The sequence below is a fragment of the Antedon mediterranea genome, chromosome 1 (genome assembly GCF_964355755.1).
Source record: "Antedon mediterranea chromosome 1, ecAntMedi1.1, whole genome shotgun sequence".
Taxonomy (NCBI): Eukaryota; Metazoa; Echinodermata; class Crinoidea; order Comatulida; family Antedonidae; genus Antedon; species Antedon mediterranea.
In genome coordinates, this window is record NC_092670.1 from 20,128,084 (window position 1) to 20,149,399 (window position 21,316).

General features: G+C 33.4%; 2 protein-coding genes across 2 annotated transcripts; both read left to right on the forward strand.

Moving 5' to 3' along the window:
• The first annotated feature begins 11 nt into the window (after positions 1-11).
• LOC140061155 (uncharacterized) lies at positions 12-15,113 on the forward strand. The gene is made up of 5 exons (XM_072107630.1): positions 12-120; positions 7,118-10,256; positions 11,129-11,222; positions 11,310-11,359; positions 12,211-15,113. The coding sequence occupies exons 2-5, from the start codon at positions 7,158-7,160 to the stop codon at positions 12,241-12,243; spliced, it is 3,276 nt and encodes a 1,091-aa protein (XP_071963731.1). The 5' UTR covers positions 12-120; positions 7,118-7,157; the 3' UTR covers positions 12,244-15,113.
• A 1,002-nt stretch (positions 15,114-16,115) lies between these two features.
• LOC140061170 (equilibrative nucleoside transporter 4-like) lies at positions 16,116-21,179 on the forward strand. Its single transcript, XM_072107654.1, has 7 exons — positions 16,116-16,695; positions 16,977-17,051; positions 17,642-17,880; positions 18,636-18,819; positions 19,109-19,296; positions 19,748-19,988; positions 20,264-21,179. Exons 1-7 carry the CDS (start codon positions 16,236-16,238, stop codon positions 20,392-20,394), a joined length of 1,518 nt encoding a protein of 505 aa, XP_071963755.1. The 5' UTR covers positions 16,116-16,235; the 3' UTR covers positions 20,395-21,179.
• Positions 21,180-21,316: the final 137 nt, after the last annotated feature.

Below are 21,316 nucleotides of genomic sequence, written 5' to 3' on the forward strand. Positions count from 1 at the left end.
AATGAATTTTCGCGGTACAGCACGACCAGAACCATTTAGCGGAAATTGGTTGCTGGTACACTTTGACCTAACGAGTCGACAAAAGAATGGCGACCATAAAGCGAATGCACCTTTAGAAAGGTAAATTCATTATTTTCTTACAATAATTATATATTTTTTGCAATTGTATTAATGCTATATAAAGATAAAATATTTATAATTCTAGTGTTTGTATGATCGCGCGATCCAGCAGTGTGTTTTAGAAGGCCTTTTCTCTAGAAATAAAGACATGTTGGGTTTTTTCAGTGTGACTGCTGTGATACCGCACTGTTTGTGTTTTTACTTCTTAGAATTAGGCATTTATGAATTAAATGTTGAATATTGTACAGCTTATTGTAGATATTTACCTAAAATATTAATTATTATTAATGAATTAATAACTTTTTATTTAATTATGCCACTTGAAAATAAAAGCTTGCGACCAATGTCAATTTTTTTTGTGCTCAAGATTTTGAACTTTGACATGACTTAATTTGTTTTTTTTATTTACATGAATGAATGCTTGCTTGTCAATTTTCATATTTATTAGTTATTCGTCTCTCAACAACAGTGATGTGGTTGGCAGAAAATCAATACATTATAAAATGTGTAAATAAAAAAATGGGAGAAAGATTGCTTTTTATATTATTATTAATTACCAAGTTCAATTCAATCATTGAATTCAATTTTTTTTTTCATTTTTAAGAAAATACATTTAATAACATTTTATATCACAAGAAAGGGATAAACTATAAATGATTACACATGTACACATATAAGTCACGTTACAAAAAATATCATGGCAAATATTATAATGTTGAAAAACATTTTAACATGTACAATATGGCTGAAACAATGTATAGCAACTTCCATGTTTTGACTCATGGACCTGCCAATTTAGGCATTTAAACATGATCAGATTTGTTTCTGTAATCATAATTATGAACTACACTTAAATTATGTAATAATCCAGGGGTTTATTATAATTAAATTTATTTGATAGGTTTATGCACCTTTTCTTATATTATTAAGGCCAACTCGGACATCACTGTACGACAAGGCCCGACAAAACTTCTTGACTTGTCGGTGCTGTCTAAGTTAAATCCCAACAAGATAGCGTCAGGCATAGTTTTCAGGTCGTTGGGAGAACTTTAAACATTTTAACTGATCAGACAACATCAGTAAAAAAAACTATAAGATGATAATAAATTTGTAAGTTAGGCAACTTTATTAAATCAAACATCACTAACAATACATAATATAAAAATAACGCTTAACACTTTGACTGCCAAACACGAAGATCTTCGTTTTTGGAAACACAACGCTTGACTGCCAAACACGAAGATCTTCGTTTTTCGCGTTTTTTTACGAAATCCGGTAGATAGGTTAATTATTGGTATATACTATAAATATGGACACTATATTCGGTCTGGACCGTGAATATTTTACTTTTTGAAAGTAACTAATCTTGTTACGAACGATTGTCGAAATGGTACCTGTCGAAATAACATACACCGCGCATCACAGTAGCGCGTACAGCGATGGTTTGGCGCATTGTGTATCGGTCGCGCGCTAGCTATGCCGCCGAAGCATTACAAAGGTTTATGTGGATTGGCATGTTTGTTTGTTATCTGAATAAAAAATAATGGATGAATTTTCAATATGAAGTCTTTAATTGTATTATTGTATGTATACCCTAATTGTTTTGGTGTTTCACAAACTTGTTTAGAAATGGTATGAATATTATCATCAGTTTACTAGCTAGGCTAGTAGTACTAGGCTAGCCTATAGGCCTAGTCGTAAAACGGTTCAGGACCAACTTTAGGCCTAGTTAACTAGGCCTGGTGTCTTTACTATATGGATTTTGGCGAAACATTGATGTAAGATTTATGATTTATAAAATGTAATACATTTTTTGATAGTGATAACTTGTTTTTATAGGCCTACCGGTGCCGTGTAAGTAACTTTTTCGTTGTTTGTTGATCTCACCGGGCGATATTTTCATATTGTGATGTCTTGCACAAAATCGCAAATATCTCGACTTTCTTGCGCGAAACTACGAAAAACTCAAAAAGTGGGTTACTTTCATTTTACTATTACGATTTACATATTGCGATTTGAAAATCGTTCTTGGTACCATTGTAAAGCTAAAATCTTTATGATTATTTTAGTCTAAATTACATGTAAATCAGATCACATACATAGTTTCAATCAGCTTTAATAAAAACATCGAATTGGGCTATAAACGCTGGCGGTGGCAGTTTCTAACTGGAAAAACCTCTGGCAGTCAAAGTGTTAAAAAAGAACGACGTTTCGACTCCATCATGGGGTCATTATCAAGTCCAATGAATAAAATATAAAACAACAACTAATTAAATAGCACAAGCCAATTAGTTGTTGTTTTATATTTTATTCATTGGACTTGATAATGACCCCATGATGGCGTCGAAACATCGTTCTGTTTTAAGCATTATTTTTATATTATGTATTTACAATAAACGTACCCTCATCACTAACAATCTACCATCAAATAACGAATAATTAATACTTTTTTTTTATTATCTTTTATTGGTTTCTCCCATCTTTATCATCAATTTAGTGTAGCCATGTAAAAGTATAGATGCATTTATGGCAAAATATATAGTAAAGTGATTTACAATAATTCATCATATAGATAATTAATACTTTTGCTGCCAGTGCTAGTATTTTATATGATGCTTTTTAAGCATTATAACCTTGAAGATAATTCTTTATTAAAAGAGATTGCATATCCAGTTGAAAGAAATAATGAATGAAAAGAGCAGCCCGTAGATAAAGATCCAATGGCCAAGGTAAAAAATTCAGCAAAATGCAGAACTGTTTAGATTGTCCCTAAATTAAGATGAAAAACAGATGTCTCTGTCATTGGCCAGTTATACAATAGTACTCTCTGATATTTAATGAAAAAAAGAAGGTATTTAGCTCTGCAATACACAATATAGAAAGGTAGATTGTTTATCATACATACCATAAATTAATTAAACAATTAAAGAAACATGAGCACATTTATGATAGCAAAGATACAGGTATTACTAATAATAAACGGTGAATTGAATAAACTCTCATAAGTATCTTTTATAGTATTACAGAATATGGAGGTTTGATGTGACATGTTTGGTGTAGGTAGGAAGGGAGGGGAGGGGTTAGATTGTAGAATAGGGGTTTCAGAATACGGAAGATGCAAATGGTAAAAAATCACATATTATAAAATCACTGCAAAAGTAAAAAACTGAAGCCACTGCTGGCATATGTTGTTTGTAGTTAGCAAGTACAATATTCATGTGTATGCTGTGATAGTTAATTGATGATTTACTTGTACAAAAGAAGGCAATGCTACGTGAATGTAAAGTGTTACACTATGATATTCTGTTATTCTTTAATCCGTAGATATAGTTGATTTCAAATTTCTGAAGGCCTGGAAACGAGGCCATTTTGCCATACCTCAACTAAATTCTATAGATTTTTTCAAGCGTTGCAAAAAGCTGTCTGTGTATAAAAGTTCAAATAATATCTTTAGCTATTTTGACAGGCTTAAAGTGTACTGCACACAACACTTCCCATAATGTCAATGCATAACTTAATACATTGAAAATGTAAGGCAAACATAGGGGATCGACTTAAACTTGAGAATTTCTTCATTTACAGTAGCTGAAATTACTTTCAATGTTGAATTACTTTTTAATCATTTAAAAAAATATTATATAAATTTAAAGAACACATCAATATTGAATTTTAACCCAATTTTTACTGTAGGAAAATATTTAAGGCCCAATGTGGGTGGAAACATCTTTTATAATAGATGGTATAGTAGACAGCAGTTGAATGCATCTTCCCAGTCAAGGTCAAAGGTGAACAATATGCTGACATTTGCCTAGGCTGTGTGACCCCACCCATCTCCAACAAACTACTGGAAATTCATCCATTAGCTTTTTGTTTTGAATTAATAATGGCCCTCTAGAAAAAAAAAACATCTGCATTTTTATTATGATATAATTGACAATATCCTGTCAGCCGTTCAACAACAGGCAAATGTAATTATTTTGTAGTTTTAATATAAAAAAGGCGGGAAATTTCAAATTGATTATAAAATAATTTTTTGAATAATAACAATTATAATTATAAGATTCTGATAAATTACAGTACAGAAAAGTAAGCGTTATTAAAAAAAATATTTGGTCTTGTAATGGTAATCTGTAAACTTGTTATATATTTTAAATAAATATTGATTTTAATATTAGTTTAAAAATTAAATATTAGATAGTTTAATCAAATGTATTACCTCCTCAGTACTCCACTTTCATTATTGTGTATATATAATGTTTATTATTGGTTGGTCTTGTTTTTTTTTTTCGGTTTTTGTCAAATTTATCAATTGTATTTAGATTTAATGTTTCATGGTTTTTCACAAGCGCCTTGAGCATTTTTGTGGATATGTGCGCTGTATAAATCTTATTAGGTTATATGCATGATATGCATATAACCTCTTGATTCTGTCAGAATCTTTATTTATTTATTTATTTATTTATTTATTTATTTATTTATTTATTCTTTCCTTAGCACTATTTGTCCGTCAATTATCTTGGCATCGGTTTTATCTATCTAAGTCAATTTTTCAGAGTATATTCCTTATGGCCAGGAATCGATGTGGTTATGTTTTCACGGTGCGCAATCAAAAATTACGCGGTCTACGCGCGATTTAACGAAATCACGTTTGTAATCATATCTTCACAAACATGAATCACTTTTAAACAAAATTTGGTACTCATAAATTTCAGGTCATATTTCATCATATGGCAATACAATTACGTGCGTAGCGCATATAACGCATGCGTACGCGCGCTTAAAATGTTGAAAATTGTCAGAATTTATTTTCGATGAAATTAGAGTACGTTTCAGGCAATTTTAAGCGTTTAAAAAATTGCCATGAGTGCGCAGATTTTTGCACGCGCACTGCGCGTCAAACGTTAATGCGCACTGTTTGTGTCTGATTACTGTTGTATAACCTTTCTTTAATAATATCATCATATTTTATTCACTTTTCAACGCGAAACAGCGTTATACGAGCACGTCAAAAGTGACGGGCTACGCACGTGTAAGTTAACAAAATGGTGAAAATATGCTAAATTTTAAAATTAATATATATCGTTAGAATGCTCGGGAACACCTATTTTTTATTTAATTTTCTTGAAGTGTATGTATCATATGTATGATTTATTATGAAATTAGAAGAACAAAAGTTGATTAAGTCATCATTAATGGCATATTAAATTCAACAAAATTAATTTCGACAATCAAACAAATTATAACATTTTCTTAGGCCAAAATAACAAACTTAACGTTAACTTTCTTCCTTAAGAAGTTCATATATTAAAGTTAAAAGTATATAGTTTGACAGTGCATCATTTTTTTAAATTTTTAAAGATGTCATCATAGTAAAACATTATAATTCATTGCGGTATGTAATAATCTATCTGCACCAAAGTGGTTACTTCATAGTAAATACACGGAGGAATTTTTCTCCAAGTTTTAGTCAGTTGTGTATGGCTCGATGGTCTGTGCTCGTGTCAATGGCATTCAAGGTACCGAGTTCGAGTCTCACCTTGGGAAACGAAATAAGATTTTTTTTTTATTATCCGTATTGTTCAAATTTATTTCTTAGTGTATAGATTATACACATGATTTATAATGAAATCTAGATAAAAAGTTACTTTATGTCTTTTTTATTATGTAACAACAAATGCGGTTTATGACATTATACGCAGAGGGATCTTTGATCGGATTGTGATACCGGCTATGGTGTTCGCGTTAGCAATGTCCTATCATATATTATAAATAATTAAAGATTCTGAGAAAATCAATCAATCAATATATCTTTTAAAAATCAATTATCTTTATTTAAATCAATGCATATAACCTATAATTCGTCATAGTGACGAATTAAATCTAGTTATTATTATTATTATTATTAAAATATATAAATTAAGACTCAAGATAAGTACTGTACATACTGTAAATATGATAATTATAGATTTTTCTTTCTATAGTATTTCTGTTCATGGTATTAATTATAATCATAAATAAATTTAGATTGACATGAGATAAATGTACGGTTACTGTGTAATATGGTTAAGAATTAAAATACCTAGTACAGAAAAAATCCAGTCATATTTTGTATAGTAGCGAATAAACACTGTACAAACATAGATTACATTTCAAAGATTACTATTGCAATTCCAAGATTTCTGTTCTGTTTTACAAAGTTTATGCTTTTTCAATCGCAGCATTTTCATACATTTGCATCTGATTTACGTAATTACACTACCTGTTAGCCATGCATTTTGAATACTAACTGCTCTACAAAATGCAATATTATTAATCACAATGGTCATGCTTCACTGCCTTTACAACGTAGGCATTAATCATAAATATTGTTGTAGCGATTACTCATCATTCCTTGTGTTGGTTCATTGAGTTCAGTCGTGTTTGACCCTATAGCCATGTTATTTACTAGCGGAGACCAGATAGTAATACTATTATAAAATGGATTTCTACACTAATGAGTTGATATGGCTTTATTAATCCATTGAAATGCATGGATCCATTAAAAGTAATAAAGAGACATTTTTATTAAATTTAAAATACATTAAAATCACGACTATCGGTCTACAGTAGCAATAATTATTTTACAGAAAACATGTTAAACAGAAAAAAATAATGTGGTATGACTTGTGACTCTTTTTTTTAAATCGACTGAAAGAAACATCATTTTAAATAATATTGAAGCATTGTATGATTTCCTTTTCATTAAAATTTATTTTTCTCATTAATATAAAAAACAAACAAAAATCCAATACATATAAAAAGAGATAGGAAACCTAAAAGTAAACCACTAAGCTACAGTGTTCTTTTTACTTCCTACAGTATACATGCTTTTAACTATATAACACACACACATTATTTATTTATTTATTATACTGTATTTAGAATTGCTAATTTGATATGTAGCAGAAATAGTATATTTACCACACGTCATAAAATACATGAATTTTTGTTCTTTCAGGTCAATCTACTAGTTTTACTTTTGATATGTTCATGGAAAGATGTATAGTCAAGGAAACCAGAAATTCCAATTCCAGCCAACGGCTCAACAAAGCACCTTTGAGACATCAAACAAAGTTGGTCTTGATAACAGCCAATCTATGTTGTCACTGTTAAATGAGGATGAGTTCTCACAACAGCAGCAGCAACAGCAACAACAAGTTAACTGTCAACCATTGAGTTATTACAGTAACCAGATCTCAGTTAATAACTATGGTTCACTGCCTACGCAAGTACAACGGAACTACATGCAGTACGCGCAGCAATCACAAGCAATCGGGCCAAGCCCGTACAACACGACTAACACTAATTATCAAATGCAGCAAGGATACCAGAGGTCGGACTCGTACCAAACTGCGTACGCTAACCAACATGCAACTAGTTATTACCCTAATGCACAAATGACTAATCCATACCAGAGTTACAACAATACACAAGGTTATCCAATTCAAGGAAGGTCGCCAGCTAGCTCACCAAGCATGTTGCCTACAGTTACTGCAGTTGGACCTAAGTATCCTCAGATCCCACAAAACTCTGTATCTCCTGTAATGGGACAAGGTTCGACGATGTACAGTCCTGGAAACACACCGGTAAATAACCGGTCCCAATTCCAATTTCCTACCTCACCAGTTCACCACCCAACACGTCCGTCTCCAATTCAGTCCCCTAGTGCTCCTAAAAGATCTCCCGCTGCCATGGCGTGTCCAAGTCCGATACAATCGCACTCACCAGCACCGGTAGCATCCACTAATTCAGCAAGCCCTCTACCAGTTAGAAGCCCTCAGAATAACTCACCATCCTTTAATAAAAACCGACCTCATGCAAAGCAGAAACAAGAGATGGTTGATTTGTCAAGTATGTCTAAAATGTATCAACCACCGACAAGGACAGTTGATTCTGATAAAAAGCATAAGTATTCTTCACCGAAAAGAGGTGGACCAATTCCAAAAATGGAAGAAATGGTTGCTTTTATTGGTGAACCCATCATGAAAGAGGTACTTACCTCCGAAAAAGATGGAAAGGCCATGTCATTTGATACTGCAACTGGAGATAAATTACCAAATGGTAAATGCGATGGTGCAGAAAATGGCACCTCTTTAAATGGCTCCTTAAATGAACATAAAAGTGACAATGACAAAAACGTTTTAAAGAATACTGATGTAATTGATGGTATTTACGAAAATGGTGAGGATTCTAAAAATGAATCTGAACAAGCCATAAAACCTGTAGTCAATGAGAAAAAGGAAATAATTAATGAAAACAAACAGTTGGAAGAGAAAAATCTGGAAGTAAATGAATCAACAAAAACTAACAATAGAAAAAGAAAAGCAGCGAATCAACCTTCTGAAGTACCAACTAATGAAAAACCTAAAGAAAAAACAAAAAGGACTAAACAAAGGAGTGGTGCTAAGGCTAGTGCAACAGAAAATAGTCCCACTGATCCAAAACCAAAAAGTAGGAGGAGTAGAAATAAAAGTGGAAAGTCAAAGGACAATTCTAAAAATGGAAATAAATCATTTGAAAATGGTGTCGGTTTAGAAGAAGACGACAACCATACCTTTTCGGATGAAGATGATATTGATCTCCATCATTCTGTTAATCGACCAATTAAAACCTATTCCAAGAAAAATTATTCCAAAGATAAAGATGAGATGGACCATTCAAAAGACTCTAAGAGTGATTTCGATGAAATTATGAAAACAGTCCAAACAAAGGATATTGTCCAAAAAAGGGATGTGTCCAAAACTGAGGATAGTTTCGAAACAAAAGATAGTCCCCGGAACAAGGATGTTGCCCAAACAACAAATATTTCCCCAAAAATGGATGTTTCCCAAGCAATATCAAAAGATATTCACCAAACAATGAATGTTTCCCGAACAAGGGATGTTCACCAAACAATGAATGTTGTTAGTGAGATAGAAAAAACAAGGGACACAGTTAAAAACAGCGTAGAACTAAATCAAAATGTTGAGAAAAATGTACAAAGTGAGTCTTTGAAAGTAAGTGATATTAGATGTAAAGAGGTAGAGGTTGTTGTAAAAAAAGTTGATACAAATGTTGACAGAATTGATGAAAAAAAATATCCATCCATTATGGAATGTTTGAAGACGCCTACAGAAACTCTGGAAATAAAAAATCCAATGTTAGCGCCGTCATTAAAACGGCAAATAGCAGATGGGGATAGTCACGATACTTGCGAAAGTGATCAAACAACGCCCTCATTTCGTAAACGCGGACGACCGTTTGGAAGCAAAAATAAACAAAAGCGGCTTACAAAGAAAGAAAAAGCGTTGCTTGAAAGTGAAGGGTTAAATAAGGAAGCAATTGCAAAAAAGGTCAGTATAAAACCAACTTCATTGAACCAAAAGCTAGCAATGCCTTTACCTCAGACTGTCAGTCAAAAACCAGTTGGACCAGTGTTGCGTATGGTTGGTGCACCAGATAAACCTGTATCATCTCTTATTGTTAACCAACCAAATGCAGTTGATACAACACTAACAAAGAAAGCAAAACATGTTGATCTATCAAAAAGAATTCATAGGCCGACATCAGGTGCTGCCGTTGGTTCAACTTATTGCGATGCTGGACGGCCCTGGTTATGTGCACTTTGTGGAAAACCGGCTAATGTGAGTGGTTTGGGGGATCTGTATGGTCCTTATTACCCTGAAGGATTTAAACCACCAAAACGTTGCGCACAGGAGGAACAAAATAAATCTAATTCTGGAAAACAAACATCAAAAGCAAAGATTTCTAAAGTTAGTTCTAAAAGTTCAAATTCTAAAAACTCTCAAAGGAGAAAAAGTTCAACTGATAAAGACCCTGAAACAACACCGGAACAAACTAGTAAAAATAATTCAAAATCCAAAACTTTACCATTGTCAAAATTAAAAACATCCAAGTCTGTTAAACCGCCATCAAAGAACGCATCAACACCAAGTAGTTCAGGTAATAGAAGGACAAGTTCGACAGACACAGAAAGTTCAAGTATTCTGGATGAGATATGGGTTCATGAAGAGTGTGCTGTGTGGGCGCAAGGTGTTTACCTGGTTGGAGGGAATATTTATGGTCTACATGAGGCAGTGAAAGCAGCCTGTCAAATGGTATGTTTATTATGTAGCCACAAAAAAAACCTAAATCTCTGCATGTCTGTCTGTGGGTTTATTCTTGCTATTTGTAGTAATTTCAGTGAAATTTATTTAGTTCAAAGCTTTAGCAAATCTCAAAACTTTACTTTAAGTACATATAATATTGACATTTACCATATTATTAATATATTATGTATAAAAAGTTTGGTCATTTTTACAATGATTGTGCCATTCTAAACACTAATTGGATACCAAAAATTGCTAAATTCATTGCCAATGGTTAGAAATTCTTAAAATATTTCACAATCCAAGAATCTTCAGTCCAAATTACATTTTTGCTAGAAGAAGTCACTTTTCCAAAAAACCTAAACAAATATTTGTACATATATATTCAATTGGTTTTATTTGTTTCTGTTGGAGTTGGATAGCCGAGTGGTTAGGACACTTGACTGTCATACAGATAGACCCGGGTTCAATTCCCGACAATTCCCAGTCCACTCGGCTGTAAATGAATACCTGGTTGAAAATACTAGGGAGAAAAAGGCGGCATGGAAAGGAACTGGCCACCCTACCACATAATGCCGAGGCTTAGTACAATGAGCTCCTAACAGCTCATTCCCCTACGTTCAGAGAACACGGGACTCACCTTTATGCATACATAAGCATAAAGGATGCATATTTTAAGATACACAGAACACAGATATTTATGCTAATGTGTACCCTTACAAATGTTGATAATAAAAATGCAAATTAGATACAATAATTTTGAAAAAGTATAAAATATTTAGATATCAAGTTTGATAAAGCCTCAGTTTTAAACTTTAGTGCTTCCTCAACTATCTTGACATAAGCACAAATATTGATAAATGATTTGTTCTTATTTTTAGTCCTGTTCTCACTGTAAGCAAATTGGTGCTACATTAGGGTGCTTCAGCAAAGCCTGTACTTGGACATCACATTTCATGTGTTCTGTAAATGCAGGTAAATATGGTAGTCAAGAGAATATCAATAAACCAATCCTTGTTATCTAACCTACATACTTTTATAACCATATTTGTTTAATTTCAGGTTGTCTTTTACGAGAAGAAAATTATTCAATGTTGTGTTCCAAACACAAGGTATGTAATGATAATTCTTAAGCTCTATCTACACTGTCAAACTAGTTTGACAAAAAAAGTGTGATGAACTCAAATATGGTAGTTATATGCACAAATACGGTAGTGATGTCCATATATGGGCACATCACATAAAGTTTGATAGTGTAGACAGAGCTTTACTACTGTAGTTTATTTCAAGATTTCTACTTTTTTTTTTTCTTCAGTAGAATATGTCTACCGTTCTTATTGCTTCTTGACAATTACTTGCATGGTACAATAAACATATCCACCACCCACATATCTTGTTCTTGTCCCCACCTGAGGGTGCAGCTCACAGGCAATACCACTGTCTTGGCAAAATATTTTGCTTTTGAAAATAGAAGAATAGTCCCACTGATCCAAAACCAAAAAGTAGGAGGAGTAGAAATAAAAGTGGAAAGTCAAAGGACAATTCTAATAATGGAAATAAATCATTTGAAAATGGTGTCGGTTTAGAAGAAGACGACAACCATACCTTTTCGGATCATCATCATTCTGTTAATCAACCAATTAAAACCTATTCCAAGAAAAATTATTTCAAAGATAAAGATGAGATGGACCATATAAAAGACCCTAAGAGTGATATTGTCCAAAAAATGGGTGTTTCCAAAACTGAGGATAGTGGTTTAGTTTCCTCTTGAAGGGGATAAGGCCAATGCCGGTTTATCCAGGTAAACTAGCACTCTTAGACTACCAACACCACTATCAATTTGTGTAGTTCCTGTCCTGTTCTTACAGGAAAATGTGATCTTACCAGAGGTGTCCCAAAGGAATGGTTCCACTATAGTTACTATGCTTGAATAAAACTTATAGTGAATGTTGTTGCATTGCAGAATAAGATGGTGAAGATGAAGGATGACACTTAACAAGAATTCACACCACATAGAGGAAAACATCCTGACTTCTGGATATTGCCATCAAGAAGACAACAAATCATAGAAGAGGACTGCCTTTTTAGCTATTACCACTTTCATTATTTCATATGTTAAAACGACCATGTTTGGTAAAAATATCCATTGTATGAAACAAAATGATTGATTTGCAGAAAGATTGTAATAGTGAATAGTGGATTTCATGGAGATTTTAGACGTATGATGTACTCTGGGTTATTTCTAGAGGGCACAATGTATTCCAGAACAACATGATACTTTATATTGGGGAAAATAGTTGACTTGAGATAGGATAGGCTTTTGCCTTAGGTTATGCGTTCTTTCTTAGGTTTGCCTATACCCTGACATAAAACCCACACTTTTTTATACTGCCTATACATTGAATGGACCTGTATTTTAGAATGAACCCAAAGTTTATATGCTGACTCACAGAGATCATTTAAGTTGAGTGCATAATATTTCTATGTTTGAGTTCAACTAATATAATATCTCTTTGCTCGTACCTAGTATCTGCTTACCTGAAAACTGCGTTACTACCTGTATTGGTTTGTAGTATTTTCAAACAAAAAAGCAAATTTGGCTAAATGTTGATTGGTAGAAGCCCATGGTTAGGAAGGTATTGAATCTGGTTCAGAGTGATTAGATTTTTAGGATCAAACGCATTGTTCCCGATTTTGCATTGAATAAAAGCAACGATGTATTGGAAATCATTGAGGAATGCATTTGTTTCAATTTGGCACACACTGTATGGATGGTCTATTATGTCTGAGGGTCTGTGACATCTGTAAATGTTTGGTATCTTGGAAAATGTGGTGCAGCATCAGATCGGTATTGAGTGTTTCTGACTAGTCTGCTTAGGTATATGTTGGTTATCTGTGCATGTCCAGCAACACACTGACATTGTCGATCAATGTTTGATGTTTGTACAGGAATGTTTCAAAACGATATTTGTGATTGGAAAAGACATTTGAAAATTAAAACATTACTTTTAACACTATTGATTATCAATGCTGTATCTCCACATATGACAATATATGTCTAGTGTCACAGGCAATTCCTATCACATGTGATTACTGTATCATGGAAGGGTTTTGACTTTGCATGTGCTTCACATGTGCTGCTGTATCAGATAATCTGCCTATGATACTGGAAACGTTTAGATACATACCGAGAATCGACTAAATGATTTACAATATCTCACTTTAGACAAATCAAAGTTTATGTTTACATCATCTATTTTTAGTCTCTTAGTAAATATTAGAGGTCATATATTTTGCTCACTTATATTATTAATGTATGTTTTGTTTTAGAAAATCAATTCTATGTTGTACATATTGTTAGACAATGTTAAATTGGGAAATGTGTTAGTATAGCATGTGGGTATCTATTATCTTTGCATTATATATGTACATTTATTTATTTTTACCTTTCATAACCACAGCAGTTTCTAAATCTAAATGGGGGACGTTTTTCACGTTTATTTATGCTTAAGAATCTATATTTGCGTGTTGCATTGTTTCTAAAAATAACCCAACATCTATTTTTGGAACTATAGATTTAAGTTTATACATTACTGTCTTCCAGTGTGACTATCTTAGTAGTATTATGTTTTTGGGTCAAAGTGAAGATATAAGAAGAACATACAGTAATTATTTTGATTTTTTTTTAACCTAATAACCACATTGAACATTTACACAATAAAGTCGATATTAGGAGCTCAATGATCTATTATGTATAGACTTATTGTGTATTTGGAGGAGTATCAAATATGTCTATCGAAATGTGTGTACAATACTATGCTAAGTTGTTAATGTTACTGCAATACTTACGAAGTTAACAATAGAAACGCATAATATGAACAGTTAGTTTTCGCATGGAGGAATATTTTCCCCAAATTCCTCCTCCATGGTTTTTGCCTACATTCTGGTCCATTGGCATGTTGTAAATGTAATGTTATTGTGGTTCAGAATAGTTAAATTGTTCAATTAGTATTGTATGGTTTTGTAGATATTATATTTACTTAAACACAATCTTTAAAGCTCTGTCTACACTATCAAACTTTATGTGACAAAAATCGTGCCTATATATGGACATGATGATATCATATCACTACCATATTTGGGAATATCACCACCATATTTGATAGTGTAGACAGAGCTTAAGAAAATAATGCATGATGCGTCGTTGATATTTATTGAAAATGTTTTAAAGACATTTTTATTTGTTGTGTATTTTACAAAGGGAAAGTGAAGCTTTTGTTAGTATCTCTTTTTCATAAAAAACATAATTAGCAAGTTCCGTTATGTATAGTGTATGAAACCTAAGTTGGTACTTTTGCTGTTTGTGTAAAATAAAACAGGAAAATTACAGTTTCTGTAATAAGTAAGAATTAATAAAAAAGAAATTAATTTTGTGAAACTTACTAAAAGTTTTTATCTGTGATCTATTGGTTTGTTTTAATTTTCGAACTTATTTGTGCTCCTGCCTATATACATAACCGTTGTATTTATCAATCGTACTTTGTTACAGGTTCTACGCGCCTCGTTTATCAGCTGTAATGTGGCATTTATGCGCATTTTTTTATAAAAATACACTAATACAAAATGTCAATGTTTATGGTGTTTAATTAGTACCGTACACATTGTTATGTAAGCGTCTATTTGTAACACTTTTGATGAGGGGTTAATTTTTGAATTAATAATTGCAATATTGTTGCCACATTGTATTGTTTGGTACACCATAGAGATATTATAATATCTCTACGGGATACTACTTTATAATCACCTCTTCAAATACAATACATTCATTCAGAGTAAAGTCTCCTTTTCGACCATAAATTTATGATTAAACTCTCTTACATCGCAATCTATTAAAGTTCATAATCTCTTTCTACATTGAATAATATACGATATAGCGTTTGTCTTTACGCACACGATATTTTGTATTGGATACTGTAATGTATACTTATAGTGTTTCTAATCAATAGGAATCAATACACTGTCTGTATTCGTCTTACGGCCAAATGTGCTATAATGCGACGGAGGCGTTCCATAGTTTCTTGACGGGCTAATTATCATGTTGTATAGGATGTATTTTAATTAGACTCAGTTCAGCATTGGACAATTAAGCATGTGTTTTGTATAATTATGCTTAACGATGGAGACAATCTTCACGATACATACATGATGCCGGGTTTAAATGATTTTTGCTGTATGTCAACAGTCATCGTGGATTTTATAGGCCTATATATTGTAGCATGAAAAAAGGTGAACGCACAAAATTGTTATATTGTTGGTTGACAAATGCATATAATAGTGAATCTAAGCTTCTGTTCATTTAGTCGAGTCTTTTAGTATCCAGAGGCATTTATATTGTATTGTGTCGCAGATGATTTTCAAATGATAGTGCGGTGGTAAACACTTTGCTCTATAAACCCCCAAGTTAAATATTTACTGCTACGTCGATGTAAATATTCGGTTTTATCAGGTAGGCCTACCACTGTATTTTAATAATTTAAAAATAGATTAAAAGGATCACCACCTACTGCGTCGACACCATACAAGCGACTTTAGCTATTATATTTCAGAATAATTATGCAATCAAAAATGGGTTTCCATTCTAAATTGATAATTAACACAGTCTGACAAAATACGTGGTAAACCATAATGACGACGTTTTGTGAAATGCCTCAGTAGAATATGAATCTACTAATATGATCGTAATATTGATGTACCAGTCAATAACCTACGTAACAATCTAAACATCTTAATCAAACGTTTCGTTCGAATACCGTGTAGCTCATCATAACTACAATAATTGCCCATTTTATTTTTTAATTCAGATATGAGTGGTTCGGCGTGACGCAGATATTAGTCTACTGCACCGTCTGTGACATTTTGTCTTGAATTTCATGATACCTGAGCCAACATACGTTTAACTGCATTCATACATTAATACTGTATTTAAAAATGGCTAATACTGAACACCGTATTCTTCGGAATATCTCTATTGATTCTATTAACACAGAAGACGACGACGGCGAGCGGAAAGACGGTGTTTGTCCTAACGTACCTATAGATAGATATAACGGAGTTTATATATCTCTAGTACTTGCTGGAATAGGATTTTTACTACCGTATAACAGCTTTATAACGGCAGTTGACTACTTTCACGATCGGTACCCGGGAAGTACAATTGTTTTTGATATAAGTCTGACGTATATTATCATAGCATTTGCCGCCGTACTTTTAAATAATATTTTGGTTGAGACACTTTCGTTTACGTTTCGTATAACGTTTGGTTACGTCGTAGCGTTCTTTTCTTTGACGTTGATAGCGGTATTGGAAATTGGACTGAATGTGTTTTCCGTTGATACAAGTTACGTAATAGTGTTGACTGCTGTTGCCATAGTTTCCTTTGGGTGCACAGGTAAGTAAGCAATTTTTATGACGTTTTTTTATGATGATGATGATGATGTTGATGATGTTGTTCATGATGATGATGATGGTGGTGCTGATGATGATGATGTTGTTCATGCTGATGATTATGATGTTGATGATGATGATGGTGATGATGATGATTATGATGAAGATTATTATAGGCCTAAGGATATGCTTAATATGGTTGTTGATGATCGGAAAAAATATGAGCCATGAGCATTGGGGATTGATTAGAACGGTTGAACAATGTATTTTTTGTCTTTCAAACAGTGCAACAATCGAGTTACTATGGTTACGCTGGAATGTTACCAAAAAAGTATACGCAAGCTGTAATGACCGGAGAGAGTAAGTTTTGATTTATACAAACTGTAAAGCTTGGTTCCCACTAGAACGTAACGCAAGGACGTAAACGCAACGCAAGCGTTTTAACCAATAACAAGCGAAGTTATACAGTTAGCAATCACAAGCGAATAAGCCATCGCTTGTGATTGGTCAATTCACTTGCGCTGCGTTACGTCCTTGCGTTGCGTCGCTAGTAGGAACTACGCTTTAACCTAAACGTCAATTTAAGTCCATTCGGACGCAACGCAATAACGTATGCGCAACGCAAGTAATCTGACCAATTACGACATGATGGATGATGGTCCATCACGTCCTGATTGGTCAAATTACTTTCGTTGCGCTGACGTCCTAGTGGGAAGTTTACGTTGTTGTCCAGCTATCTATAAGTTTCTTGTGCTCACCACTGAAAATATAGATGAGAGTTGAGCACGCAAGACCACCAGCATATACCGGTACCTGCGATGATCTTTATCTGCTATCGATTCCGAATAGCCGGAAGCCTGACTACATCTAATTCATTTTAGTTAACCATTATAAACCTAATTGTGCTCATTATATTAATGATTAAATTGGTTTCCATTGTTCTCTTGCAGGCACAGCTGGCCTCTTAACGTCTCTTATACGAATATTCACCAAACTAGCTCTACACAATGAACGTATAAATACTCTATTGTTCTTCGTGTTTTCTTCTATTGTCATACTCGTCTGTTTTGTGACGTACCACGCGAGTAGGAATAGTCCTTTTGTGAAATATCATGTTGCGATCTGTTCGAAAGAAGGGCGTGCGGCGGAGACGTCTGGTGGCTTCAGCGTGATGGTGGACGAGGATGAGGTAGGCCTAATGAAAGTTTAAAAACCATAACCACGCAAGAGTCCCTTCTTATATTGTAATTACAAGTGAAATACGAGAAAACATACTATACTGAATGTAGACACATCCAGTTCCGCTCAACAAACTTTTCAAATACGATCATGCCACTGGACTAACACTTTAAACAAAACAAAAAGACTATGCCTTCCATACCTATATTAATAAATAAATTAATTCTTATTGCATACCTAAGTTCGATTTATATTCACCACGTTTTGTAGGCCTATTTATTGTTGAGTTTGATTGTAAATCGTTTTACATACAATAACTATGTATTGATTGTGTAATATAATATTACTGTAAATAATTAATTCTTGATATTTTGAATATGATATTCCGTCCCTTGAGATTGACATTTATTAATATTTAATAATAAATTAATAATAGTATTAGTATAATTATATCTGATAATGTGAATGAAACAATCATGCCTTCATAACTTCAAACTACCTTACAAAATAAGAACTGGTAACCATATCAATTCAATTCAACATTTAATTCAACCAAAAATCAGCAATCAACATATATATATATATAAAAAAATATCATTTGGTCGCCGAGGGACTCAAATAAGTCCGTGCATTGTCACCCCTCCGCATGACACATACTAATTGCATAACGTTATGTAAACATAGAAACAATTTTACAGTCCGATCACAAAACAAAAAATCACATGTGATATCACATTATGATACTAATGATTACGTTTCTTGTAGCAATTGGTAGATGATGGTATGACAGATGCTAATACATGTGATGATAATGACGAGCTTAATAATGATGATACCACCAGTGACGTCAGGTTCCACCATACACGATTTAGCCAACAGAACAGTTTTGAAATGGAAATTTATCGACCATCCTCCTATAAATATATTAAGATGTACAACTCTATCAAAAGTAGGTCTAATTGTTACGGTATCTTATATAATTAAATTATGGCCTTATTATTATCATTATTGTCTTCCTCCTAATCATCATCGGAATCGCTATCATCATGATTATCTATCATCATTAAGTCCGTAAGTTTTAGGGGGTGAATGTTCTTTATTCCCACAAAAGGATAACAAATCGTCATGAGCATAGGCTAGTTACCGGGCCTATTTTCATCTGCATCATTCATCACTATTAATCATATTATTTATTATCGCCGTGTTACAATAGTAATTTGTATATTTTTCTTCTGTAGGAGGCATTCTAAAGCGTTATCAGCTATCTAAGCAAGTGTGGTTATACATGCTATCGATTGCTATCACCTACTTTGTGACGTTGTGCTTGTTTCCAGGGATTGAATCCGAGCTAATCAATTGCACGCTCGGTGATTGGATGCCCATAATTATTATGGCTATATTTAATGCTACAGATCTTATTGGCAAGGTAACATTTTAAATGATGCTTTAATCACATATTCTCTTGAATTAGACATCACTTATTGAAGACTTTTATATAGAAACCATTGTTGAACAAAATGTAATAATTGTTGGTAGGGTAATTTTGATTTAAACCAAACTGTAAGACCTCTTAAACGTTCGGTTCCGAGGGCCCTGACGTAGAGTAAACGCAACGTAATTTAATCTAGCTTCCCAATGACGCAACGCCAGCACAACGTTTATGATGATCTACCGCGTCGTAATTGGTCAAACGTAAGCGTAGAGTGGGTACCAAGATTTAAAATAGATAACATACCGTAACGCCGATGCAATGGCATTGCAGTACTGACTTAAACCTCCTTAACATTAACGAGACACAATCACTGCATGTAGACATACGTAACGTAACGTACCTATGTTTTTAGCTACCGTAATTTTTTTTTGACATTTTTTTTCAGTTATTGGCTGCATTACCGTTCTCTTGGAAACCAAAAAATCTTCTGATTGCAACTAGTGCTCGTATTGTCTTGGTGCCTCTCATGGTGCTCTGTGTTGTTCCCAGACGATCCCCCACTCTGTCAAACTCCGTGTGGGCAATGATATTTTCAGCACTTCTTGGTGTGTCCAACGGCTATTTTGGTAGTCTACCAATGATAATCGCGCCAACAACCGTGGCAGACGAGAAACGGGAACTTACTGGTAAATATTGAATTTATTGTTTTTAAAGCTTTGTCTAAACTATCAAACTTTAAGTGACAAAAAATGTTATGTGCCCATATATGGACATGATGATATCATATCACTATTTAAGCATATCACTACTATATTTGGGCACAGTCACACTTTTTTTGTCAAACTAGTTTGAAAGTGTAGTAAGAACTACACCTCGGGGGAATTTGACACACATAGATCCTCCTTAAAAGTTATGCTATATACCGTAATTCATAATATTATTATATTTCTATTATTTATAGGTAACATAATGACACTGTCATACAATGTTGGGCTGACCAGCGGATCTGCTATTGCCTACGCTATCAATGGTTTGATTGGTCCAGCTGTCAATCTGTGCACGTCAACATTTCTTATTCAGAAAGGACCATAAGTGTGAATCCCTGTCCGAATCTTTTCGATGAATTCAAATAATTTATGATTACTTCACCTACTGTGCACAGTTGTTGTTATTTGTTGTGTTACACGTCACCTAGGATAGCCCACTAAGTCTGTAGACCAGTGGGGTCCTTGTTCCTATTGTTGTGATTTGTCAGTACAGCGGGAGATGATCCCCTACTATTTTTCGAAGAGTGGACTGCGTTCTTTAACGTGCACATGAGGCATGTTGTACACGGGACCAACGGTTAAACGTCTTTCAATTCCATGGAAGCCATAAGTTGCTGGTTCAACAAAAATATGATCTTATTTTGTATTGAGTGAGGCAGAGAAGCAAATTTAAGGTTACCAAATTAATGGTTTTACATTTTGTCCGTCCAAAGTATTTCAAAAATCAAAACCCTTGCACTGTACGTAAACTATATTTGTGTTGTGTGGTAGATGTAATATACAATGACTATTATGTCGTTGGTATCCAATGGTAGGCCTACAGACAATTCGTCGTGAGAATGTGTAGTTCTTTTTGTTGCCATAAGTAAAAAGAAATCACTACTGTATATAAAAAATACCATTCGAAGTGGAAAACTACGGTACTTTAACACGTGTCCGAGGTATAAATAATGTAAAACGTTTATATAGCAATAATTGTAAAAGTGATATTAAGTAGAGTAACATTTACGACATTCTTGAGTGTATATGGTCGGATTTCTCTTGCCAAGTGTTGTGGTCAGTTTGAAAGGTTCCTCAATGAGAACTTCATAAATCACATTACGTGATAGGCATTAAAGTTAGTGTGTGGGATTTCGTACGTAAAATAAAAAACCAAGGTAAAATACAACATTTTAGAAATACAATATTTATTGTATAATTTCAAAATACTGTACACGCTTATATTTATATTAGTGTGAAAGATTGTT